The sequence below is a fragment of the Loxodonta africana genome, chromosome 3 (genome assembly GCF_030014295.1).
Source record: "Loxodonta africana isolate mLoxAfr1 chromosome 3, mLoxAfr1.hap2, whole genome shotgun sequence".
NCBI lineage: Eukaryota > Metazoa > Chordata > Mammalia > Proboscidea > Elephantidae > Loxodonta > Loxodonta africana.
In genome coordinates this window covers 9,825,918-9,853,902 of record NC_087344.1, presented here as the reverse complement: position 1 = coordinate 9,853,902, position 27,985 = coordinate 9,825,918, and the positions used below count along the sequence as shown (strand labels likewise).

Below are 27,985 nucleotides of genomic sequence, written 5' to 3'. Positions count from 1 at the left end.
ACTCCAATATACATTCTTAAATGTTTTCTTCCCTTTTAGTTTCCTGTGGTAAAGATTTACCTTGCCCACTTTCGTGCCAGCTCTGGGAAGCATGACCATCTCCTCTCTTCTTGGTTTGTGTCACAGTGTGTGTTGCTTAGATCATTTTGACCACTTTATACTCAGCAGTATGAAGTACATATGTGTTGGGGGAGGAGAGTGCCATTTGGTCTACCTTGACTTTGGAGCATGCATGAGATGAAATTACAAATAGTGGGTCTTCCAAAGAAGAGAGTTCTTCAGCGAGCCTTAGGCGTGAGAAGCAAGCAAAGCAGGATCACTTTCTTTATGTTTACAGTCTATGAAACCAAGAGGTGCAATAAGCCAAGTAAGGAAACAATTTTGGAAGCTGGAAATAACACAATGGATATTGACTGTGCCCATGATTTCACAGAAACCACAACAGGTACTATGTTCAAGATGGATTCTCTTGAGCTAAAATTCTAGGCACCGTGTCTCATTTCCAGGTGACTTTATAGGGTCTCTATGAGTCGGAATCGACTCAATGGCACTGGGTTTGGTTTTGGTTTTGGTTTTGGACAAGGGGTGGGAATTGTCTTAGTTATCTAGTGATTCCATACCAGAAATACCACAAGTGGGTGGCTTTTAGAAACAGAAATTTATTTTCTCACAGTTTAGGAAGCTAGAAGTCTGAATTCCAGGAACCAGTTCTAGGGGAAGACTTTCTCTCTCTGATGACTCTGGGAGAAGGTGCTTATCTCTTTCAAGCTTTTGTTTCTTGGTTCCTTTGTGATCTTATGTGGTGTGGCATCTCTCTTCCCCATCTCTGCTTCCTCACTTACTTGTTTCATCTCTTCTATATCTCAAAAGATATTGACTAAAACACACCCTACACTAATATTGTCTCATTCGTATAACAAAGAAAATCCATTCCCAAATGGGATTAAAACCACAAGTATAGGGGTAAGCATTTACTACACATGTATTAAACCAAACCCATTACCTTAAATGGATGCTGACTCATAGCAACCGTATAGGACAGGATAGAACGGCCCCATAGGGTTTCCAAGGAGAAGCTGTTGAATTCGAACTACCCATCTTTTAGTTAGCAGCTGAATGTTTAACCACTGTGTTACCAGGGCTCCACACATATATTGGGAGGACACCATTCAATCCATAACACATACTCTAAAAGTTTCCAAAGTAGGGAGATTGTACATGGTAGAATTGAAAGCTCTGCCTTGGCTTCTGAGCAGGCAAGGAGTGTATACTTTGGGACTCACACCAGGGTCAACCAGGGATCCCTTGACACACTTTTTTAAAAGGGAGAGGTTGATACATTTCCTGTTTCCATGGGATGGTTTAAGAAGGCAACTACTCGACTCAACACCCAACAGGGGTAGATGATCATTGCTGTGAAGAATTTTTCCCTTGAGAAGGTTCTCTTTGTTGTTGATGTTGAAATAATAATTCTGGTTTTTATTCCAGAAATACAAATAATTTTTAACTGCTCCTCTATAGCATTAGAGGCTTTTCAGGCTGTTATGATTTTTACATGATAATAAGGGCTGCTATCACTTATTAATACCTTTTTTAAAAATTTCCTCCAGATTCAAAAGATTTTTCCTTATGATATTTGAAAGGAACTCTTATCCATACAGCAGATAACAACTTATCCAAACATTGTTATCTTTTTATCTTGAGTGCTTATTTTAAAACTTTTTCTACATGTTCTGTATCTTTAAAAAAAAATTTTTTTTGTTGTTGTTGTCAAAATCTACATAACAAATCATATGCCATCTCAACAATTTCTACATGTACAATTCAGTGACATTAGTTACATACTTCATGTTGTGCACCCATTCTCTCTATATCCTTTTCCAAATCATTCCACCAACATGAACAGCAGCTTAGTGCCCCCTAAGTAAAAACTCCCCCTGTTCCCCTCCCTTTCAGCCCTGGTAACAGCTAATAATCTCTGGTTTCTATATATTTCCTTATGCCATATAAGTGGTATTTCATAGTACTTGTCTTTCTGTGGGGGACTTCGCTAAGGATGTTTTCAAGGTTCATCCATGTTGCGGCATGCATCAGGACTTCATTTCTCTTTACAACTGAGTTTTTTGAGAATTGTTTTGTCGTCATTCGGTTTTCCTCTATCCTATGCTTTTTCTATAAAGAGACGGACAGTAAAATATTTTTGGATTTTCAAGCTGTACAGTCTTGGGAGAGAGACAGGAACTAAGGGCCATAGACACAGAAGGATAGAGGGTCAGAGCACCAAAGGGCTGGAGATGAGAGAAAGGAAGTGGGGGTCATAGAGACAAAGAGTAATAGGAAGTCAGAGAGATAAAGGGAGAGAGGGTCAGCAAGTCAAAGGGAGTGCTGAAAGGGGGAGGGAGAGAAATTGAGAGAGAGAGAAAGAACAAATTAAATGGAATGGGCTACCCTGCATACCTTTCCACTCAATTAGATCCCCAGCATGAACTAAAGATGAAAGATGGGAATGTGTGGTTTCCTCTTACCATGGGAGTTTCACCTACCCCTCTGAGGGCAAGCTTCTTGCCTCCTGACTCTGATATTTAAGGATTCATAGATATTTTCACAGCACATTGATTTACATGTTTTCCATAGAAACCTCTTATCCTGTGTAGTGCATCACATTTGTATTACATAATGCAAACACTGTACCCAAAACAACATGCAGCGTATTACATGGGCAATTTAAGGGGTTTCCAAAGGCAATTTGAACGCTACGTTAGGTTTGCCTCATTGTTACCCGAAGCTGGACTGGCCTGGTGCGGTTTCTCATCAATTAAAACACACCGAGGTGAGGAGGGAGGAAGAGCTTTTACTGCAAGCACGCAGGCAAGGAGCAAGGAGGTGTATACCTCAAATCAAGCTTTCTGAACAAAGAGAGGCAGAAACCTTTATACTGTCCTTCACAAGGAACTACATACAAACATCATGGACTACATAAGTTATCATGGCACATAAGTGTGCTAAGAAAATGTCATTTTTTCCCCCTTAGTATGTACAGAAGATGGCAGATAAGTCCTGCCCTTGGTGGAGATCTTAACATTTAGTTAGGCCTTAATGAGGCTTAGATTACTTTGGATAATTTTTAGGCTAGTAAAGTGGTTTTGACTATCTCAAGGCAGGAACTGAGCAACATGCAGCACTCAGGGTCTTAAGGACAATGGAGAGGAAGGGGCAGGTTCAGTGTGATAATGGCTGGGCAGCTGCTAATTGAGCCACACTCAGTGCTGTCTATCACCCAAGGTCTTGATGATAATGAACAGGAGGAGCAGGTTTTGCTCCATGATGGCTGAGTAGTTGCTGGCTTTGCTCACTGTCAGGACCCCCAGGTAAGACACACCCCAAACCGGAAACCCTAAAAAATTTCTCTTCTGTTGTCACAGATCAGGGTGCTGTTGCATTGATCACCTATCGCGCTCTTGGGGATATTCTCAATGAATCCTTTTTTAGTGACAGAAAAGGACTGCAGGAAGTGAAACTGAACTCTCGTGTTGTGAGTGGCACCATTGGTTTGAGGAAAAAAATTGCCCTGTCCAAACCTGTCCTCCTGACCTTTAAACATACTCAGGTGAGCAAAACCAGGGACTGGTTCTACCCAAGGAGACCAGCACAATTTGCCATTGAGCCAATTCTGAGTCATGGCCACCTCATGGGTATCAGTGTAGAGCTGTGCTCCGTAGGGAGGTGTCAGTGAATGATTTAGGGGAAGTAGATCGTCAGACTTTTCTTCCCAGTTGCCTATGGGTAGACTTGAACCTCCAACCTTTCAGTTATCATTTGAGCACTTTAACTGTTTGCACCACCCAAGGACTCCATCTAGGGTGCCTTAAAGAGATGTTGGTGCGTTCTCAGGGTTCTGGTAGGGAAATGAATCCAATTCTGATGGTTCAGAGTCAAGAGAACTGACAAGGGATTGCTCACTGTGGCAATCTAACAGACTGGGGCATCATGATTACATTAAGCCTAAATGGATAACAGAGGCACTAGAATTATTGAGCCCAATGAAAACTGGAGGAGTGGAGGAGGGATTGTCCAACTGCAGATGGAAATATTGATAGTTGCTGTCATGTCAGCTCCTACTCTTTGTGGCCTTATGTATAACAGAACAAATGTTGCCCAGTCCTGCACTACCTTCGAGATCGTTAGTATGTTTGAGTCCATGGTTGTGGTCACTGTGTTCATCCATCTCACTTAGGGTTTCCCTCACGTTTGCTGCCCTCCACTTTACCAAACACAATGTCGTTTTTTAGTAATTGGTCTTTCCTGATGATGTGTCCAAAGTAATTGAGTCAAAGTCTCCAAAAGTATTTTATGATCCACAGGGTTTTCATTGACTACGGGAAAACTTCAATGAGATGGGTTGACACAATACCCACAAAAAAGGGCTCAAACATTGCAAAGATCACTCAGATGGTACAGGACCAAGCAACGGTTTGTGCTATTATAATCCCCAGGGCACTGAGATGAGCAGAGAAGGGCAGAATTAAGGAAGAGTAAACTCCATAGCACAGGTGGCAGTGTGAAACTCTTCCCCACAAGTTTTAAAGATAGTGCAATTTTCCTAATCCAGAATCCAACCCAGTGCATCTGTGATTAACCCATAAAGTTCAAATAATAAAAACAAATATGCATTGGGTTTCAAAGACTTAATATGAAAAAAGAAAATATAAAATAACTGATTAATAATTGTTTTACACTGGTTACACATTGAACTGAGAGTATTTTTTATTGTGGTGAGGGCATACACACCAAAACATTCACCAATTCAACAATTTCTACATGTAAAATTCAGTGACATTGATTACTTTCTTCCTGTTGTACAGCCGTTATCACTACTCTCGTCTGAATTATCCCACCACCATTAACAGAAACTCAAAGCCCCCTAAGTAAAAGCTTCCCCTCCCCCAATAATCTTTGGTTTCTGTATATTTGCTTATTTCGTATAAGTGAGGCCATACAGTATTTGTCCTTTTGGAACTGACTTATTTCTGTCAACAAAATGTTTTCTAGGTTCATCCATGTTGTGACATGTATCAGGACTTTATTTGTCTTTATGGCGGAGTAATATTGCATATTTGTGTATACACTACCTTGTATTTATCCATTCATCTGTTGAGCAACGTTTCCGTTGTGTCTACTTTTTGGCTATCGTCCACAGTGCTGCAGTGAACATTGCTGTACACGTTTTGACCTGACAATATTTTAAACATACTAGGTTAAATTAAATATGGTATGACATTAATTTTACCTGTTGCTTTGTACATTATTTGTTAACGTGGCCACTTAAAAACTTAATTTACATTAGTTGCTCACATGATATTTCTGTTGGACAGCTCTGTTCTAGTGGTTTCAGGTTTTCAACATCCTTATGTGGTCGCTGTAGTTGTTAGGTGCTGTCAAGTCGATTTTGAGTCATGGTGACCCTATGTGACAGAGTAGAACTTCCCCAGTGGGTTTTCTAGACTGTGACCTTTACTGGAGCAGGTTGCCAGGTCTTCCTCTTGTGAAATGTAAGGGTAGGTTCAAACAACCAGCCTTTACAATTATCAGCCAAGCACTTAACCGTTGCACCACCATTATTGCCTTCATTTTGAAGATGGGAAAACCAAGTCTCAGAGATGTTAAGCAACTGTCTGGAGAGACCCTTGAGCTGGGAACCCCATCTGACTCGCCATCAGAGCCATAACTGCCAAGTTGAGAAATGTAACGTATTCCTCCTTTTGTGGCTCACAGGACGATCTGGCTTTGGCTGTGATTACCTACGTGGGGCTGAGCCTCTCTCTGCTGTGCCTCCTCCTGGCAGCCCTCACCTTCCTCCTGTGCCGGCCCATCCAGAACACCAGCACCTCGCTCCACCTGCAGCTATCACTTTGCCTCTTCCTGGCCCACCTGCTCTTCCTCGTGGGGGTTGATCAAACTGAGCCTAAGGTACGTTTTTCAACCAAATAACCTCCTTGTCATAAGCAAATCTTCCCAGCTTGTTATGAGAAAAGATGTGGGGAGAGAGGCAAGAATCAGAAGTGAGGGTGTGGCAGGAAAAGTAGGGGTCCCCACTTCAGCTCTGCTCCTGTTTCACTTTGAACAAGACCCATACTTCCTGAGAGGTCATTTAGCAAAGTGACTGGGAGTCAGACTGATCGTATTAGATGGGGTAACATTAGCTGCTATAACAAATAACCCCCAAAATGTCAGTGGCTTAGCACAACAAAATCAAACCGGTTGCCGTCAAGTTGGTTCTGACAAATGGCGAACCCATGTGTTTCAGAGTACAGCTGTGCTCCATAGGGTTTTCCATGGCTGTGGTCTTACCGAAGTAGATCACCAGACTTTTCTTTCAAGGCACCTCTGGGTGGATTTGAAGCAATAACCTTTTGGTTAGTAGCTGAGTGCTCAATCATTGTGCCACTTGGGGATTCCCCTTAGTGCAACAGTAGTTAGTTCTTCACTTACATATAAGTGTGGAGTGGGGGACAACAGGTTTGCAGTATGTCTATCCTCCACCCTCCGGCTAATGGAGACTCTTCCATATTCCATATAGAGCTTCCAAGGTCACCCCAGGGTCCTTGCCATTTGGCCCAAGTGGAATGGGAAAAGAGCCTGGTGGGCGTCCCATGAGGATGGCTTGTATGGGCTTGCTTCTCACTATCTATTGGCTAGAATTCAGTCACATGGTCACACCTAACTGCAGTGGAGGCTGGGAAATGTAGTCCCTGGATGGGCAACTGCTTCCTAGTGACAGCCCTATATTCTGGAGTGGGGGTGTTGTTGTTTTTGTTATTAGCTGCTGTCCAGTCAGCCCCCAACTCACGGCAGCCACATGCACGACAGAACAAACACTGCCAATCCTGAGCCATTCCTAGGATCAGTTGCAGATTGGGCTGTTGTGATCCGTAGGGTTTTCATTGGCTGATTTTTGAGAGTCAATAGCCAGGCCTTTCCTCTTAGTCCCTCTTAGTCTAGAAGCTCTGCTGAAACCTACTCAGCTTCATAGCAACAGGCAAGCCTCCACCGATAGGTGGTGATGGCTGTGTGTTAGGTGCATTGACCGGGAATCGAACCTGAGTCTCCCTCATGGAAGGTGAGAATTCTACCACTGACCCACCAATGCCCTCTTTGGAATGAGGGTAGGCTTGAATTTTATTTATAGAGTATGGCTTTGCCACAGTGACCTGCGTTTGAATCTCAACTCTTCTTAAAAAATAATGGTTGCCATAGAGTTGATTACAAATCAAGGTGACCACACGTGAGTCAGAGTCAAGCTCCTCGTTTTACTTGCTACATAACCTTGTTCCCAGATTATTCCTTCACCCTTAATGGAAGCTCAGTGTCCCCTAAGCATTGAATTCTCCTGTATCCGTCCCTGCCTCCCACCTGCCCCTGGAAATCACTAACGAACTTTGGTCTCTCTACCTTTGGGGATGAACGCTGAGAATACCCACTGCCATCGAGTCAATTCCAACTTACAGCGACCCTATAGGACAGAGTAGGATGCCCCACATGATTTCCAAGGCTGTGATCTTTACGGAAGCAGAGTGCCACATCTTTCTCCTGGGTTGAATCACCGACCTTTCAGTTAACAGCCGAGCACTTAGTATCTGATCCACACTTTCAACTCTCCCCCATCTCCAGGTGCTGTGCTCTGTCATTGCTGAGGCCCTGCACTACCTCTACCTGGCCTCCTTCACCTGGATGCTTCTGGAAGGCCTGCACCTCTTCCTCACCATCAGGAATCTCAAGGTGGCCAACTACACCAGCGCAGGCAGATTCAAGAAGAGGTTCATGTACCCTTTTGGCTACGGGATCCCAGCTGTGATCGTGGCTGTGTCTGCAGGCGTTGGACACAAAAATTATGGAACAAATACTCAGTAAGCATGACATGTGTGTTTATGGTGGGAGTGTGTCCATAGCAAGAAACCAAAACCAAACCCATTACCGTCAAGTCGTTCTGACTCATAGCAACCCCATGTGCTACACAGTAGAACTGCTCAGTAGGGTTTCCTTGATGTAACCTTTACAGAATCAGATCACCAGGCCTTTCTTCTGCAGTGCTGCTGGGTGGGTTTGAACCACCCACCTTTTGGTTAGCAACCAAGTGCTTAACTATTACATGATCTGAAATTTAAAAAATCCTAATCCGTTTTCCGGTTGTCCTCCCTTAAGCCTGAATTCAGTGTTCTCTTAGAAACCCCTAGAACAATAGTATTCAGCATCTTTGGAATTGGATCCCTTTTAGAGTTTGGTGAAAGCAAGAGCCTCTTTCTCCAGACAGATATAAACATATAAATACAAAAACCAAACCCGTTGTTGTTGAGGTGATTCTGACTCATGGCAACCCATTATGTTACTGAGTAGAACTGAGCTCCATAGGCTTTTCTTGGCTGTAGTCTTTACGGAAAGGAGCCCGGTCGCCACACCAGTTAAGGACTTGGATGCTAATCGAAAGGTTGGTAGTTCAAACCCATCCAATGGCTGTGTGGGAGATAGACCTGGTGATCTGCTCCCATAAAGATTACAGACTAGAAAACCCTATAGAGCAGTTCTATTCCTTCATATGTGGTCACCATGAGTCAGAACTGACTCCACAGTACCCAGCAGTAACAACAACAATCTTTATGGAAGCAAATCGCCAGGTCTTTCCTCCAAGGCACAGCTAGGTGGGTCCAAACAGTCAATCTTTAGATCAGTAGCCAAATATATGTGTACAAAATTTTGAACACCAGTTCAGGCAATTCGGGGACAGGTAAAGCAAATCTGTGTCACCACATTAAGAACCTGTGAGCTACTTGGTCTGTATGGTTCTGAAAGAGTAGGTTGAATTAATTGAGATCGACCTCACAAGTGTAAACAATAACAATAATAGTAACAACTCTGGAAGGGCCCCAATCCACCAGGGACGGTGCTTCACGTATGCAGTATCTCATGTCATGCTCCCATGGTCCTAGGATGTTGGCACAGGACTCAGTCCGTTTAATAAACTTCCCCAAGGTTGCAGCCGAAAAAAAGAGGAAGTTGGCATTCCCAAGGCAGTGTGCTCTTACTAGCCATGTCTTACTGCCTCTCCAAAGAAGTTCCGCCACCACCCGACTGCCAGTTTGTGGTACTGTGGTGGCTTACATGTTGCTGTGATGCTGGAAGCTATGCCACAGGTATTTCAAATACCAGCAGGGTCACCTATGGTGGACAGGTTTAGCAGAGTTTCTAGACTAAGACAGACGAGGAAGAAAGGCCTCGTGATCTACTTCTGACAATCAGCCAGTGAAAGCCCTATGGATCACAACAGGACACTGTTCGATAGGGTGCTCAAAGATGAGACCCTAGGTTGGAAGGCACTCAAAAAACACAATAGTCACAACCATGGACTCAGACATACCAATGATCATGGAGACACCGCAGGACTGAGCAGTGTTTCGTTCTGCTGTATAAGAGGTTACCATGAATTAGAGCCCTAGTGGTGCAGTGGTTAAGTGTTTGGCTGCCAACAAGAGGTCGGCAGTTTGAAACCACCAGTTGCTCCTTGGAAACCACAGGGGGCAGTTCCACTAGTCCTTCAAGGTCTCTAAGAGTTGGAATTGACTTGATAGCAACAGCCTCTCTCTCTCTCTGTCTCTGATGACCCCTAACAACAACAACAACAAAGAAGTTTGAAAACACTTGTATACAACGGTTAGTTGAAGAAGGTAATATTTTGGCAGTGGGGTTGGCGTTAGGAAGTAGGTGTACATACACTAAAACAACACGTATGGTGATGTCCTTGAAACCAAAAGAGTTGCCCTGTCTTGAGCTTGAGCCCTGTGCACCTCAACGATTCTGCAGGTATGATAGTAGGGTAGATCAAGAATTGGCAAACTTTTTCTGAAAAGGGCCTGTTGGTAGATGTTTTCAGTTTTGTGGTCCGTGTAGTCTCTGTTGCAAGTACTCGGCTCTGCCAGCGTAGTGTGAAAGCAGCCACAGACAATACGTAAATGTATGGGTGTGGTTGTGTGCCAATAAAACTTTATTTACAAAAACCAACAATGGGCTGGAACTGGCCCACAGGCTGTAGTTTGTAAACTCTGGCATAGAACATAAACCTGAGTGCTTTTCTGCCGTCTGAGGGTTGGGGATTGTTTAATTGTTACTTTTACCAGATTCATACTGCCAGGTCTCCTTCCAGAATAAGTTGCACTACCTTTGCCAACAAAGCCATGCCAGAATATAAAGTATTTGGGAAATACAGTACTTGGCACATGGTATATGCTTAATTAGGGTTGATTGCTCATACGGCTGTACATAAATTATTCTTGCTATTTTTCTCATTATAACAATCTTCATAATAACTACATTTATTTTTTTAATGTAAAGAATATATTGTTGTTAGGTGCTGTCAAGTCAGTTCCAACTCATAGCAACCCTATGTACAGCAGAATAAAACACTGAATATATATATCTGTGTGTGTATATATACATATAAAATATAAAGTCAACAATTGAAAAATGGCATGGGCGCAGTGTCTGACCTCCTCTAACTTCACAGTGGGAAAAGAGAACCAAGAACCACAGCCCGAGGGTGATTCCCATGAGGCAGGGGTCAGACATGCCTTCTCTCTCCACCATCTTTACCAATTCTCACACCAACCATCCCTCCCATGGCACTCTCTACTTCTCTGTTGGCTTCAATTATTCTTTGCAGTGGCCACACAGAGCTCACAGACCACACTCACGATTATGGGGTTTATTAGGGAAGTAACAGTTACAGTTCAGGCTCAGAAACACCCAGGATACGCTTCTTCCAACAGGACAGCCTCTCCCCAGCTGTGCTCACAGCCACGCCTCTCTCTGGCCCTCAGCCTTTGCACGAAGGCACTCAGCTTTCTCTCTCCATGGGCTGGGAAGCCTACCATGCGTCTCCTACTGCAAAGTCTCTCCTCCTGGTCTCTCCTTCCTTGGTGGTGGTGGGCTCTTCCTCCCTACTCTGGAACTGGCTGTCTTTCGAGGCAAAACTGACCAATCCCCTTGCTAGGCCACAATCACCCTATTTACACAATCCCACCCAGTCACCCAGGTGGGAGTTACAAGACCATGGCTAGAAAAGCCACTCACAAAAGTAATTAATCCATTGCAAATATATATGTGTAAATAAAACAAAACCTGTGCCATTTCAACCTTTTTTACATGTATAATTCAGTGACATTAATTATGTTCGTCACTACTATCCATTTCCAAAAATTACCATCTTTCTTAAGAGAAGCTCAGGGTATCCGAACAAATGGCTCCCACTCCCACCCACCTACCCTTTCTCCCCTGGAAACTGTTAATAAAATTTGGTCCCTATGTTGTTGTTATTAGGTGACATCTACTCTGTTCCAGTTTACAGTGACCTAACATGCAACAGAAGGAAACACAGCCGGGTGCGGCGCCATCCTCACAATTGTTGTTATGCCCGAGCCCATAGTTGTAGCCACCGTGTCAATGCATCTCATTGAGGGCCTTCCTCTTATTCGCTGACTCTCTACCTTACCGAGCATAAAGTCTTTCTCCCGGGACTGGTCCCTCCTTATAACATGTCCTAAGTAAGCAAGACTAAGTCTCATCATTCTTACTTATAATGACCATTCTGGCTGTACTTTCAACACAGATTTGCTCGTTCTTCTGGCAGTCCATGGTATATTCAATATTCTTGGCCGACATCATAATTCAAAGGCATCAATTCTTCTTTGGTTTTTCTTATTCATTGTCCAGCTTCTGCATGCATATCAGGCAATGAAAAACAACGTGGCTTGGATTCTCGGGTGCACCTTAGTCCTTAAAGTTACGTCTTGGCTGTTTAACACTTTAAAGAGGCCTTTCTCAGAAGATTTGCCCAATGCCATGACTGCTGCTTCCATGGGCATTGATTGTGACTCCAAGTGAAATGAACTCCTTGACAACTTTAATCCTTTCTCTGCCGCAATGTTGCTCATTGGTTCACTTGTAAAGATTTTTGTTTTCTTTATGTTGGGATGTAAGCCATACTGAAGGCTGTGGTCTTTGATCTTCATCGGTAAGGTCTTCAAGTCCTCTTCACTTTCAGCAAGCAAGGTTGTGTCATCAGCATATGGCAGGTTGTTAATGAGTCTTCCTCCAACCCTGATGCCGTGTGTTTCTTTATACAGTCGAGCTTCTTGGATTATTTGCCCAACATAGAGATTGAACAAGCATGGTGAAAGGGTGTAACCCTGACACACATCTTTCTTAACTTTAAACCACGCAGTATGGCCTTGTTCTGTTTAAACGACTGTCTCTTGATCCCCGTTCTTCACAGTCTTATCCATAATTTGTTACAATTCACACAATCAAATGCCTTTGCATAGTCAATAAACAGAGGTAAACACCTTTCTGGTAATCTCTGCTTTCACCCAGGATCCACCTGGCATCAGCAATGGTATCCCTGGTTCCACGTCCTCTTCTGAATCTGGCTTGAATTTCTGGCAGTTCCCTGTCGATGTACTGCTGCAGGCGCTTTTGAATGATCTTCAGGAAAATTTTCCTGTGTGTGAAATGAGATTGTTCCATAATTTCCCCATTCTGTTGAATCACGTTTGTTTGGAATGAGTACGTATATGGATCTCTTGCATTTGTTTGGCCAGGTAGCTGTCTTTCAAATTTCTTGACACAGACTTGTGAGTGCTTCCAGCGCTGCTTCCATTTGTGGAAACATCTCCACTGGTATTCTGTCAATTCCTGGAGCCTTGTTTTACACCGATGCCTTCAGTGCAGCTTGGACTTCTTCCTTCAGTAGCATCGGTTCTTGATCACATGCTACCTCCTGAAATGATTGAGTGTCAACCAATTCTTTTTGATGCAATAATTCTGTGTATCCTTTCCATCTTCTTTTGATGTCACCTGTGTCATTTAATATTTTCCCCATAGAAACCTTCGGTATTGCAACTTGAGGCTTCAGTTTTTTCTTCAGTTCTTTCCCCTGGAGAAATGCTGAGTATGTTCCTCCCATTTGGTTTTCTATCTCCAGGTCTTTGCACATTTCATTATCATACTTCACTCTATCTTCTCAAGTCATCCTTCGAAATCTTTTGTTCAGCTCTTTTACTTCCTCATTTCTTCCTTCCGCTTCAGCTACTCTACGTGCAAGAGCAAGTTTCAGAGTTTCTTCTTTTTTTATTGTGCTTTATGTGAAAGTTTACAATTCAAGTCGTTCTCTCATACAAAAAGTTATACACACATTTTTATATGACCCTAGTTGCTCTCCCTACAGTGTGACAGCACTCTCCTCTCTCCTCTGTATTTCCCGTGTCCATTCAACCAGCTTCTTTCCCCCTTTGCCTTCTCATCGCGCCTCCAGACAGGAGCTGCCCACGTAGCCTCATGTGTTTACTTGAGCTAAGAAGCACAGTCCTCACCAGTATCATTTTATGTCTTATAGTCCAGTCTAATCTTTGCCTGAAGAGTTGGCTTTGGGAATGGTTTTAGTTTGGGCCGTGACCTCTGGGGTCCCCCCAGTCTCAGTCAGACCGTTAAGTCAGGTCTTTTTACTAAAATTTGAGGTCTGCATCCCACTTTTCTCCTGCTGCATCAGGAATTCTCTGTTGCGGCAGTCATTGGTGGTAGCCAGGCACCATCTAGTTCTTCCTGTCTCAGGCTGTTGGAGTCTCTGGTTTATGTGGCCTTTTCTTTCTCTTGGGCTTATATTTTCCTTGTGTCTTTGGTATTCTTCATTCTTCTTTGCTCCGGGTGGGTTGAGACCAATTGACGCACTTCAGATGGCTGCTTGCTTGCTTTTAAGACCCCAGACGCCACTCACCCAAGTGGTCAAAGTTTCTTCTGACATCTTTTTTGGCCTTTTCTTTCTTTCCTGTCTTTTTAATGACCTCTTGCTTTCTTTATGTATGATGTCCTTAACGTCATTCCACAACTCGTCTGGTTTTCAGTTATTAGTGTTCAATGCGTCAAATCTATTCTTCAGATGGTCTCTAAATTCAGGTGGGATATATATATATATATATATATATATATGGAAACCCTTGTGGTATAGTGGTTTAGTGCCACAGCTGCTAACCAAAAGGTCAGCAGTTCGAATCTGCCATGCGCTCCTTGGAGACTCTACCAGACAGTTCTACTCTGTCCTATAGGGTTGCTATGAGTCGGAATTGACTCGACGGCAGTGGTTTTGGTTTGGTTTATATATATATATATATGTATGTATGTATGTATGTACAGTGTTCAAGTCCAGATAGTAATGGTATCTAATGGTTGTAAGTGCTAGGCACTATTTTAAGGCTTGATGCCTGTTAGCTTTCACGTGCATATGAGGTGATTTAAAAGACCATGGCTTGGGTCAGGTGCACCTTAGTCATCGAAGTGTTATCTTTGCTTTTGAATCGTGGTTTTTGTGAAGAATATCAAATATATCATGGACTGACAGAAGAATGAACAAATACATCTTACAAGGAGTATGGCCAGAATGCTTCTTAGACGCAAGGATGGTGAGACTTCATCTCATGTACTCTGGACACATTATCAGGAGGAACTAGTCCCTGGAGAGGGACATCACACTTGGTAGAGCGTCAGCGAAAAAGAGGAAGACCCTCAATGAGATGGATTGACACAGTGGCTACAACAATGGGCTCAAACACGACAATGATTGTGAGGATGGTGCTGGACTGGGCATCATTTCCTTCTGTTGTACATAGGTTCACTACGAATCAGAGCCAACTTGGCACCATCTAACAACACTGTTGGTTCACTGAACTCTCACAACAACAAGACACATTAGTATTATTACCAGCAGCAGCTCAACTTATTCGGCTGCAGCACCAACGTTTGGGTAACTTGCCTAATTGGTGGGTGGGAGGGAAGGTGGGATTTGAACGCAGACTGTTTCATATATGAGGCTATATGAAATCAGCTTGAAGACAACTGGTAACTGGTCTCCTTCCAAGGACTAGGCAGCTAATGCTTTCCATTCTTTCAACAGTTGCTGGCTGAAACTTGATAAAGGCTTCATCTGGAGTTTCATGGCACCGGTGGCCGTCATTATCTTGGTAGGTAACCAGGAGCAAGTACATTGGTGTGCTAGCACTGGAGCCCTGGTGGCACAGTGGTTAAGAGCTCAGCTTCTAACTAAAAGGTCCCTAGTTCGAATCCACCAGCCACTACTCAGAAACCCTATGAGGCAGTCTTGCTCATCCTATTGGGTTGCTATGAGTCAAAATCAACTCAACCGCAATGGATGTTTTTTGGTTTAGTGCTGGGTTAAGGAGTCCTGGGGACACAAACGGTTAAGCACTCCAGCTGCTAACTGAATGATCAGTGGTTTGAGTCCACCCAGCGACTTCTCAGGAGAAAGACCTGGTTATCTGCTCCCATAAAGATCACAGTCTAGGAAATTCCTTGGGGGCAGTTCTACTCTGTCATATAGGGTAGCTACGAGTCAGAATCCACTTGATAGCACACAATAGCAACAACAGAGTTGAGTTGCTCACAGAGAATGTCATATCTGATCTGTTAAAGTGGAAATGAGATAAAGATAAGGAAATTTAACCTTACATGATCCATCTCTCACCTTTGAGACACTGTCTTTGCTAGACTTTCCCTAGCAAGTGTTCAGTTCTGAACACACTACCTTTAAGATGCCTATGAAATATTCAAGTTTAGGTATCAGGTTGTTGCTGTTGTCGTCTTTAGCCGTTGAGTCGGGTCTGACTAATGGTGACCCCAAGTGTTAGAGCAGAACTATGCCAGAGGGCTTTTCAGGCTGCAGTCAGTCAAGAAATCAAATGACACATTGCATCGGGCAAATCAGCTATAAAAGACCTCTTTAAAATGCATGAGAACTAAGGTGCACCTGACCCAAGTCATGGTATTTACAATCACCTCTTATGCATGCGAAAACTGGACAATGAATAAGGAAGACCGAAGAAGAATTGATGCCTTTGAATTACGGTGTTGGCAAAGAATGTTGAATATACATGGACTGCCAAAAAAAAAATTAACAAATCTGTCTTGGAAGAAGTACAGCCAGAATGCATCTTAGGAGCAAGGATGGCGAGACTGCGTCTCACATACCTTAGAAGCATTATCAGGAAGAGCAGTCCCTGGAAAAGAACATCATGCTTGGTAAAGTAGACGGTCAGTGAAAAAGAGGAAGACCCTAAATGAGATAGATTGACACAGTGGCTGCGACAATGGGCTCAGACATAGTAAGGATTGTGAGGATGACATAGGACCAGGCAGTGTTTTCTTCTGTTGTACATAGGTTCGTTATGAGTCGGAATGGACTCAAGGACACCTAACAACAGTCTTTATGGGAAGCAGATCACCAGGCCTTTTCTTCCACAGTGTTTCGGAGCCGGTTTGAACCTCCAACCTTTCGGTTACTTGCTAAGTGCAAACCGTTTGTGTCACCCAAGGCTTTAGACATCAGGTAGCCAAGTGAATATGTAAGCACGTTGTAAGTCAGTATGAAAGCACCCACAGACAACATGTAAATGAATCCGTGTGGCTGTGTTCCAATAAAACTTTATTTACAAAAACAAGCAATGGAATGCATACTGGATTTGGCCCATGGGCCCTAGAGTGTAGACTGCTCCTGCTCAGCCACCTGTGTGGGTTCTTCTTGTCAGTATAGGAGCTCTCAGGGCTGATCCATAAACTTCCTCTCTTCCCTACCTACACTCACTCCCTTGTGATCTCCTCCAGTCCATAGCTTTCAGTACTTACCTTATCCTGACAACTCCCAAATGTAAGCACCCAGCCTGGACTTCTCAACTCCAGACTTACAGATCCAACCTGGTTATCTGACATCTAAAGGGGGCAGTGGTGGCTCAGTGGTAGAATTATCGCCTTGCATGTGGGAGACCCTGGTTCTATTCCTGACCAGTGCACCTCGTGTGCAGCCACCACTCATCTGTCAGAGGAGGCTTGAGGGTTGCCGTGATGCTGGACAGCTTATAGCAGAGCTTCCAGATAAGGCAGATTAGGAAGAAAAGCCCGGTGATCTACTTCCAGAAATCAGCCAACGAAAACTCTATGGATCACAGCAGTCCAATTTGGGGATGGCAAGAGATTGAGCAGCGTTTCATCCCATTGTGCATGGGGTTGCCGTGAGCCAGGGGCTGAGTAGACAGCAGCTAACAATAACAATAACAACCTGACATCTAAACTTGAGTATTTCATGGGCATCTTAGAGTGTTCAAAACCAACTCTTGATTTGATCTCTTCTTCCAAGTTGCTCTTTCCCCAATTCTATTGGTGGAACCTTCTTCCTCCTGAGTCCTTAGTTTATTAACCCCGGAATCACCTCACTCTGCTCCTTCTCTCACATGCCACGTGCAATTCGTTGGTAAATCCTGTGTCATTTTCATGGTTGTTGGTGTGCTCAAGTCCGTTGTACAGGCACTGTGTATTGTGAGTGTCTTCCAACCTAGGAGGCTCACCTTCCAGCATTATATCAGACATTATTCTGTTGCGACCCATAAGGTTTTCACTGGCTAATTTTCAGAAGTAGATCACCAGGCTTTTCTTCCTAGTCTGTTTTAACATGGAAGCTGCACTAAAACCTGTCCACCATGGATGCCCCTGAAATACTAGTGGCAGAGTTCCAGCATCACAGTCACAGGCAAGCCATCACAGTCTGACAAACATCAGATGGGAGGTGATCATGTCAAGTTAGGTGGCAAGTAATGGACTGCAAAAAAAAAAAATTCTAAGCCAATTTTTCACACTTTCCACAGATAAACTTGGTGTTCTACTTCATAGTTCTGTGGATTTTGAAAAGCAAACTTTCTTCCCTCAATAAAGAAGTTTCCACCATTCAGAATACCAGGTAAGAAAGCAACATACTCAGTAGTATCCACAGAGTTGTCCTTACATCATGTTTCTGCAGGACCACCCTGCCTGGGAAGATGCCTGTAGAAAATACGGTATAGATTTTCCTGGTACTAGAGGAAGAGTATGAGAGAAGAACTTGTAGAAGATGTAAAAAACTATGATTTTCAAGTGACTCTCGAAAAAAAAATTTTTTTTCTTCCACTGCCTCATTTGTTTACACAGCCGACATCCATCGAGGGTCTCCTTTGTGTGACACGGTCTTCATATGAAATTAGTGCCAAGATTGTCAACATCATCTGTTTGTCCCCCAAGAATCCACCCACTTCTGGAGTCCATTCTCCTTGGTTATAGCAACTCTGTTCTCATGGGTGCTGACCCAAACTATTTAAAAATAATGATTGAAAAAAAATGAGTCAGCATCAGCTCAGTGGCCATGGGTTATATATAGGAAGTTCCTGAGTGATACAAACAGTTAAGTGCTCAGCTACTGTCATGGATTGAACTGTGTTCTCCAAAAATATGTGTCAACTTGGCTAGGCCATGATTTCCAGTATTGTGTGATTGTCCACCATTTTGTCATCTGGTGTGATTTTCCTGTGGGTTGTAAATCCCACCTGTCTTAGTTATCTAGTGCTGCTATAACAGAAATGCCACAAGTGGATGGCTTTAACAAATAGAAGTTTATTCTCTCACAGTTTTGGAGGCCAGAAGCTGAATTCAGAGCACCAGCTCTAGGAGAAGGCTTTCTCTTTCTGTCAGCTGTGGATGAAGGTCCTTGTCATCAATCTTCCCTGGTCTAGGAGCTTCTCAGAGCCAGAATCCAAAGGATGTGCTCCCTTCCTGGGTCTTCATTCTGTGTGGCATGAGGTCCCCCCACCTCTCTCCTGGATTCTCTCTTTTATATCTCAAAAGAGATTGACTCAAGATATAGCCTAATCTTATAGATTGAGTTCTGCCTCGTTAATAAACTGCCTCTAATCCTGCTTCACTAATATCATGTTGTTGTTGTTAGGTGCGGTGGAGTCAGTTCCGAGTCATAGATACCCTGTGAAAAATAGAACAAAACAGTGCCCGGTCCTGCACCCTCCTCACAATCATTGTTATGCTTGAGCCCATTGTTGCAGCCACTTGTCAGCCCATCTTGTTGAGGATCTTCCTCTTTTTCACTGACCTTCTACTTTACCTAGCATGATGTACTCAACTTTGAGGAGGCAGCTCTTCCCCAGTCGCATTTTGAGTGCCTTCCAAACCAGGGGGCTCATCTTCCAACACTATATCAGACAATGTTCCGGGCCTATTCACGAGGTTTTTACCGGCTAATTCTTTTCAGAAGTAGACTGCCAGGTCTTCTTCCTAGTCTGTCTTAGTCTGGAAGCTCAGCTGAGACCTGTCCACCATGGGCGACTCTGCTAGGATTTGAATACCGGTGGCATAGCTTCCAGCATCACAGCAGCATGGAAGCCCCCACAGTACGACAAACTGACAGACATGTGGGGGTCATGAACATCATAGAGGTAGGATTTACAACACACAGGAAAATCACATAAGATGACAAAATGGTGGAGAGTCACACAATACTGGGAATCATGGCCTAGCCAAGTTGACACACATTTTGGGGGGACACAATTCAATCCATAAGACTTCCCCTATGATATCAATGAGGTAGGATTAGATGCAGTTATGTTCATGAGGCAGAACTGAATCTACAAGATTAGGTTATATCTTGAGTTAATCTCTTTTGAGATATAAAAGAGAGAAGCAAGTAGAGAGTCAGATGGATCTCCTACCACCAAGAATGAAGAACCTGGAACATAGTGCGCCCTTTGGCCCGTTGGTCCCTGCACTGAGAGGCTCCTAGATGAGGGAAAGGTTGATGGCAAGGACCTTCCCCAGAGATGACAGAGAGAGAAAACCTTCCCCCGGAGCTGGTCCCTGGAATTCAGACTTCTAGCCTCCTAGACCATGAGAATAAACTTCTGTTTGTTGAAGCCATCACCTTGTGGTATTTCTATTATAGCAGCACTAGATAACTAAGACAGCTACTAATCGAAAGATTGGCAGTTCCAAACTACCGAGAGGCATCGCCAAAGATAGGCCTGCTTCTAAAAGGTCACAGCCTTGAAGACTCTATGGAGCAGTTGTATTGTGCTCACATGAGGTCACCATATGTTGGAATTGACTTGATAGCAACTAACGACAACAAAAAGAAGTATAATATGTTGATATAAATATTTATATCATATTTAAAATATTTACATTACATTGAAATCTTGTTATCCCATTGCCGTTGAGTCGATTGCAACTCATAGCGACCATATACGGTACAGTGGTTAAGCGTTCAAGTGCTAACCAAAAGGTGGGCAGTTCGAATCCACCAGCCGCTCCTTGGAAACCCTATGAGGTAGTTCTACTCTGTCCTAGAGGGTTGCTATGAGTCGGAAAGCTTGTTATATTAAGAGGTTATTTTGTTTACTTATAAATATTTCTGTTATATGCTATATAATATACAATAATATTGATTTTATATACTGTATTTTACATAACAGAATAAAAATATATATATATATATTCCAAATATAATAAATAAAATATATTGTTTAAAAGAAAAAAACAGTTGCCATCCAGTCCGTTCTGCCTCATGTCGACCCCACGTGTGTCAGAGTAGAACTGGGCTCCACTGGGCTTTCAGTGGCCGTGACCTTTCAGAAGTAGATTACCAGGCCTTTCTCCTGAGGCACCTCTGAGTAGGTTCAAACCAACAAGCTTTTGGTTAGTAGCTGAGAGATTAACTCTTTGCATCACCCTAGAACTCCTTAAGTCCTTAATAAATGGAGTTTTCATTACTCTTTTTCTTTTTTTTTCCCCAGAGTCATGACATTTAAAGCCATTGCTCAGCTATTTATCCTGGGCTGTTCTTGGGGCCTTGGTTTTTTTATGGTTGAAGCAGTAGGGAAGACAGCTGGATTAGTCATTGCCTACATGTTCACCATCATCAATGTCCTGCAGGGAGTTTTGCTCTTCGTGGTGCACTGTCTCCTTAATCGCCAGGTAAGGCTAATTATTTCCTCACTTGCTAGATAGCCCCAAAATCTTATGGAATAGCTACTCATATTCTCATCCTTCATTTTGCATTTTTGGGTTGCCTGGATTCTATGGAGAGGGTCTGCCAAGTGCTCTGGGCCTCATCTTTTCAGCATCGCAATATACGTCTTAAGAGCATTGTAACAGTCAGAATAAAGGTCAGTTACGCTGCAAGAACAAATAGCACTCTACTGATCCAAAGGGGAATGTAGAGCAGAATTCCAAAATCTCATGGAATCCAGACTTACTGGAGTCACTGAGGCTGGATGAATACCTGAGATAATCTTTAAACCTTAAACTGAAACTATTCCTGAAATCATCTTTACACCAAACAATAGTTTAGCTTAACTAGTAAAGAATGTTTGCCTTGAGCATTGTGCTCTTTTAAAGAATTATCTCTCTGTAAGTGATGAAATTGACAAAAGCAACTCAAAAGATTAGATGAGCTTAGAGGGCAGTGAGTTCTGTTAATGATGGTGGAATACTTTGGAAAATGATAGCAAAGATGGTTGTGCAAGTTGAAGAATGTAACCGATGTCACTGAATTGTACCTGTAGAAATTGTTTAATTGTTATCCATTTTGATGCGTATATTTTCACCAAAAACAAAACAAAAAAGACAATTAGCCCTCCCCCAATCTTGGTGGTTTACAACAGTAAAGGTTTATTTCTTGCTGGTGCCACATACCTGTGGTTTGTTACCCATTGCGTTCACTCTGGGATCTAGGCTGAGAGGGCAGCCCTGGTGTAGAACATGGGTGATCTCATGGCCAAGGAAAAAGAGATCAAGGCAAAGCACAGCTTCACTCTCTTGAAGCTTCTGCTTAGAAGTGACACACATCACTTCTGCCCTCATGCCATTGGCCAAAGCAAGTGATAGGCCATACCTGAATTCACCTTGGAGAGAAAGAATAATCCTCCTGTAGGGAAGTGTACTATTGGGAGGGACATTGGACTATTTGGGACAATATACCACAAGTTCTCAACACCCGTGGGAGCAGCAGTCAGAAATCAAACAATGAACTGGGCAAATCTGCTGCAAAAAACCTCCTTAAAGTTTGGAAAAACAAAGATGTTACATTTAAGGGCTAAGGCACGCCTGACCCAAGCCACGGTATTTTCAATTGCCTCATATGCATGTGAAAGCTGGACAACGAATAAGGAAGACTGAAGAAGAATTGATGCCTTTGAATTGTGGTGTTGGCGAAAAATATTGACTATACCATGGACTACCAGAAGAACGAACAAATCTGTCTTGGAAGAAATACAGCCAGAATCCTCCTTAGAAGCAAGGATGGCGAGATTTGTCTCAAACACTTTGGACGTTTATCAGGAGGGACCAACCCCTGAAGAAGGACGTGCTTGGTAAAGTAGTTGTTGTTGTTAGGTGCCCTTGAGTGTGTTCTGACTCATAGCCACCCTATGCACACAGAACAAAACACTGCCCGGTCCTGCGCCATCCTCACAATTGTTGCTATGCTTGAGCCCATTATTGCACCCACTGTGTCAATCCATCTCATCAAGGGTCTTTCTCTTTTTTGCTGACCCCTCTGCTTTCTCCAGAGATGGGTCCCTCCTGATAACACGGCCAAAGTCTGTAAGATGGAGTCTTGCCATCCTTGCTTCTAAGGAGCATTCTGGTTGTACTTCTTCCAAAACTGATTTGTTCTTTCTTTTGGCAGTCCATGGTATAGTCAATGTTCTTCACCAACACCACAATTCAAAGGCACGAAGTAGAGAGGGTCAGTGAAAAAGAGGAAGACCCTCAACAAGATGGATTGACACAGTGGCTGCAATGGTGGGCTCAAGCATAACAATTGTGGGATGACACAGGACTGGGCAGCGGGTTTCGTTCTGTTTTACATAGGGCCGCGATGAGTTGGAACTGACTCGGACCTAACATCAACAACACAAGCTCATAGAGACTTTAGCTCTAATCCAAGTTCTTCCACTGAGTATGTTGCTGTGTAATGTTGGATGGGCTTCTTACCCTCTCTGAGCCTCAGATTTTTCATCTGCAAATGTGGCAATATCTACCTTACAGTGTTGAGGATTAAATGAGATAATGCAATATAAATCTCCCAGCACAGTACTTGGCAGACATTAAGTTCTCATTGAGGGTCATTATCACAATTTTACTCTTCACATAGATTAGGAAGAGCTTTCCTGGCTTTGTCCTTTGAGACTGAATGGAAGTAATGGCAGTTCAGATGCTGGTTACCAACAGACCAGTTTTCCACTTTCTTAATTCCTTTCCAATTCTTTAGTGCCTTCTGAGTGCTTGGTACTCCCCACACACAGAAGAAGTAAAATACAACTTACTTGTCTTGGCAAAATAATGCTGATTATTAACCATTTAACAGTCATCTTTAACACGTTAAGGAGGTTCAAGGAAGGCAATTCATGGGATCACAAGGGGCGGTTGTAGAGTGGTTAGTGCTAGAGTTCTGAAGTAAGAATGACAAGATTTTGAATGTTGGGTGTGCGACCATGGCCAAGTCAATTTACCTCCAAGAGCCTCAACTTCTTCATCATTAATTGAGGGTGAGAGGAACACTCTTCCTCATCAGATTAAATGAAATTGCATATAAAGTGCCTGGAAAGTAACTTGTTCTTCGGTGCCGTCAAGTCGATTCTGACTCATATTGACCCCATGTCACAGAGTAGAACTGCATGACAGGATTTTCTAGGCTGTAGTCTTTACAGAAGCAGATCGCCTGGTCTTTCTTCTGTGGAGCCTCTAGGTGAGTTTGAACCACCAACCTTTATTAACAACCTAGTGCTTAACCATTGCACCACCAGGGCTCCTTGGAAGATCGCTTCTGTTCAATAAAAGGTGGCCTTCATCATTATCATCATCACCACCACCACTATCATCATTGTCTTCATCAACATTATATTTCACCATAATTACTTTTATCACCATCGTTGACACCATAATCACCTTCGTCATCTCCATCATCATGACCACCTATATCACCATCGTCATCTTCATCAACATCATATCATCACCTTCATCATCACCATAATCACTTCCATTATCATCATCATCACCATAATCACCTTCATCATCACCATCATCATCATCATCATAATCCATCATCATCACCATATATTGAGCCCTTATGATGCCTGGCACTTAGCAAGCACCCTTTCCATAGCTGAGAAAGTTTAATTTGAATAAAATGAACCAGCATGAGCGTGGCCAAGACTGCATACAAAACCCCTGAAAGAATAGCAGAAGGTAGGGCTTGGCATCTGTACCTCTAGCCTCCTGTTTTAGGGTCCTTTCTTTCGCACAAGCTCTGGATGTAATGTAACCTCTATATTCTTGAAACTTCCAGGTGCAAATAGAATACAAGAAATGGTTTACTGCAAAGTGGAAAGGAGTTGAAGTGGAAAGCACTGAGATGTCTCGGTCTACTACCCACACCAAAATGGTAAGATCCTCCTCTCTGCAATGCCATGGACTTGTCTGAACCCAACATCTTGTGCTACCAGGAGCTTCCTGGTTCCTTGATCTGAAAGAAAAGAGAGATTGCATTAGCTTCCTGCCATTGTGCAGCTGAGTTTCTGTTTTTTGAGACCACAGCCAGAAAAATTCTTCCTTCGTTCCTTCCCTCCTTCCTTCTTTCCTTCCTTCCTTCCTTTCCTACTTCCTGCTTTCCTTCCTCTTTCCCTTCTGCCCCTTTTCTTTCTCTTTCTTGTTTTTTTCTTTCTTTCTTTCTACTTCTTCCTTCCTTCCTTCCTTTTTACAGTCTTTCCACAGATATCCAAAGGATGTTTGTCCCGATGTCATCATTTATTTAACAAATATTTATTCGGTGTCTAGTATATGCCAGGCACTGTTTTCGGTGCTGAGGAAACAACCTTACAATCGTGATTGATCCTCACAGGTGCCATCACTGTAGTGTTTAAGTGCAGCCTAGTTTCAAATCCCAGATCCACCACTTATACGTTGCCTAACCTTGAGCAAGTGACTTAACTTCTCATGCCTCAGCTTCCTCATCTGTAAAATGGGGTAGTACGGGTTACCACTATCTATCTCATCATGAGGATTGAATGTGGTCATATAAAGGCTTACAATGCTCCTGGCATGCAGGAAACACGTGGCGTTTATAAAAAGATAAAATTAAAACAGAAACTAAAAAAGAACCATCATCCTGGTGTTCTTTGGGAAATGGCTGCAGAGTCAAATATTGGAGCATCTTTAATGAGCATTGGACCATTCCGAAATTCTAGCTGTCATCTCTAGGCATACTAGAAGTTTTAGTTAACTTTGGAGGTGTTAATTTCTCTTGGGAGCCCCCAGGTGGTGCAAAAAGTTAATGAGTTCGACCGCTAACTGAAAAGTTAGAGGTTGAAGTCATCCAGAGAAGCTTCAGAAGAAAACCCTTCTGAAAAATCAGCCATTGAGAACCCTATGGGGCACAGTTCTACTCTGACACACATGGGCTCACCAGGAGTTGTAGGTGACTTGACAGCATCTGTTTTGGTGTGGTACTTTCTCTTCAGCTTTTCTCCATATTATCTCCCCCAATTAGGAGACTCTGGAGAAGCCATCAGAGTTTGTACAGAAAAAAGACACCAAAGACACTGTGTCCACCCAACCAGAGCCGCCAGCTGACCTTGCTGCTGTTTCCTGGCTAAAGACAAAGGAATGATCTGCTGATCGATGGAGCCCCTTGTGGTCACATGTGGCCTGGACACGTGCCACCACGTACATCTCTTCCCTGTGCTGTGTTGACTCCTTCCCGTATTTTGGTCTCTATTGGTCTCTAGTTCCCTAGAAAGAATGGGACACATGGAGAATTCTTAAAACCAGCATCCTGTAGCAGATCATGAGCCATTACCTGCTCAAGGGATGGTTTTGTTTTTGTTGATGTTTTGTTTTTGGTATCTCATTTTTTCATTCTTGTTCAAAGTATAAACAGTAAAACAAAACAAGCCAATTCAACAATTTCTACAAGCACAGTTCAGTGATATTGGTTACATTCTTCAACTGTACAACCATTGTCACCCCCCTCTACCAAACTGTTCCTCCTCAATTAACATAAACTCACTGCCACCTCAGCTTCCTACCTGACCTTTCCAGTTGCTGTGGTCAATTTGATCCCATAGACATAATTCTTCCAAAGAGCACACTGTTCGAGGCAGACATTAGTTACTAAATAAGCTAAGTTAGTTGTTGTTTGGTTTACAGACTACTTTGGGAGATATTTTTGGTTTAGGGTTTAAAGAATTCTTTCAGGAAAACAATTTCAGGGGTTTGTCCAGCCTCAATGGCTCCAGAATGTCTGGATTCCATAAGAATTTGAAATTGTTCTGCATTTTACCACTTTGATCAGGATTCTTCTATAAAATCTTTGATCAAAATGTTCGATTACAGTAGCCGAGCACCATCCACTTTCTTCTGGTCTCATGGCAAAGGAGGTAGTTGTTGATGGAGGCAATTAGTCACACATGCCATTTCTTCCGTCTCTTCCTGACTCTTCTTTCTCAGCTGCTTCAGGTGAATAGAGACCAATAGTTGTGTCTTGGATGGCTTGCAAGCTTTTAAGACCCCAGGCACTATGCAAGGAGCCAGGAGGTAGAACAGAAGCACTAAAAATGACACTAGGTCAATTACCTAGGATGTCTCAAGGGGTGCTTTTGAATAATGTGGGAAATGGGGTTGAGTTTCTGACCCCTTGGCTAACACCTGGGTTTAGTTCACAGCACCCTCTCTTGCCTCCGCCTCTCCCCATTCCTCTCCCCGACTTGTATGGTGTTGCATTTTATGCCCCCAAAGACCTTTCATAACTCAACGTTTGCCTAACTCAGTATTCTCCATATGGACAAATATTAAAAGGGACGGTTGTATTCTTGGAACGCGAAAATACACCATCACTCATGCTTAGGGACACATCGTGGATGGGAGGGTGCTTGTAGCCAGGCGACCAGCACTGTTCCCTTTTTTTTTGCCCGATGACATGTTCAAACCTAAATGTAAGCCTAGGTTAAAGATAGTTTTCTTTTCTTGAGTATTTCCAGCAGATGCTCCAAACAACATGGCGTATCACAGTGGTGGTTTGGCCTTATTTGTTTTATCACTTTCAATTTCTTGTCCAAAGTTACCGATTTTTCGGTGTGTTTCTCAGCACTGCAGTTACCAAATGCATGATGACTTGGTTATCAAAAGATTTTTTTTTAAATATTTAAAATTCTAATAACAGTAAATGTTAAAGCTGAAGTCCCTGGATGGTGCAAATGGTGAACAGGCTCAGTAACTAACCAAAAGGTTGGAGGCTCCAGTCCACCCAGAGGAGCCTTGGAAGAAAGGCCTGGCAATCTTCTTCTGAAAATTCAGCCTATAGAGGACAGTTCTGCTCTGACACACGTGGGGTCGCCATGAGTCAGAATCGACGCAGTGGCAACTGGACTGGGAATCTAATATCAGAATAAGCAGAGAAGACTTCCTCAAAGAAACAGAATAGGATACCATAGAAGATACAGATCTTGGGGTCAGCATATTGGAATATCCAGTCCCACAGCTACAGAACTTGTGCTGTGTGACTTTGAGCTAGTGGCTTCACATCTCTGAGCTTCAGTTTCCTGATCTACTAAATAAAGCTAATAACTTAATGGGCGATCTCCATTAGTCTTCAGGAGCCACACTTCCCCCTTCTCCACCCTGAACTGTGCCCCAGAAAGCTGGTCTGGATGCACCAGAACTCCAGAAGGTGTTTGAATGGGCATGGTCAATGGAGTGTGCTGGCAAGAGATTGGAAGAAGGAAGGAAAGTGAAGTGGGGATATTTCTTTCCCCAGCTCCCTCCTCATGAGCCCATGGGTTGGTTGTTTTTCTCCACCCAAAGGCTCCTACAGTTTTCTCCAGGTCTTTGGTAACCTCGGAAGTCCTGGTGGCATAGTGGTTAAGTGCTATGGCTGTGAACCAAAGGGTCGGCAGTTTGAATCTGTCAGGCGCTCCTTGGAAACTCTATGGGGCGGTTCTACTCTGTCCTTTAGGGTCGCTATGAGTCAGAATCGACTCGACGGCACTGGGTTTGGATTCTTTGGTTT

At 43.2% G+C, this 27,985-nt stretch overlaps 2 protein-coding genes across 4 annotated transcripts in view; both read left to right on the top strand.

Annotated features, from left to right (window-relative positions):
- LOC135230598 (hepatitis A virus cellular receptor 2 homolog) overlaps positions 1-4,379 on the top strand; it is a 52,541-nt gene extending 48,162 nt beyond the window's left edge. For 2 of the 3 annotated variants that reach the window (XM_064280426.1, XM_064280427.1), the window contains 2 exons: positions 338-445; positions 3,423-4,376. In XM_064280426.1, coding sequence (XP_064136496.1) covers positions 338-445; positions 3,423-3,733 — 419 coding nt within the window. In that variant the 3' untranslated portion in view covers positions 3,734-4,376. Of the gene's footprint in view, positions 1-337; positions 446-3,422 lie in introns of all 3 variants that reach the window. The other variant, XM_064280428.1, reaches the window with a different exon arrangement.
- LOC135230474 (adhesion G protein-coupled receptor E4-like) lies at positions 4,106-27,059 on the top strand. Its single transcript, XM_064279822.1, has 8 exons — positions 4,106-4,180; positions 5,773-5,967; positions 7,669-7,904; positions 14,990-15,056; positions 17,748-17,839; positions 20,712-20,892; positions 24,269-24,364; positions 25,469-27,059. Exons 1-8 carry the CDS (start codon positions 4,106-4,108, stop codon positions 25,586-25,588), a joined length of 1,062 nt encoding a protein of 353 aa, XP_064135892.1. The 3' UTR covers positions 25,589-27,059.
- The last annotated feature ends 926 nt before the right edge of the window (positions 27,060-27,985 follow it).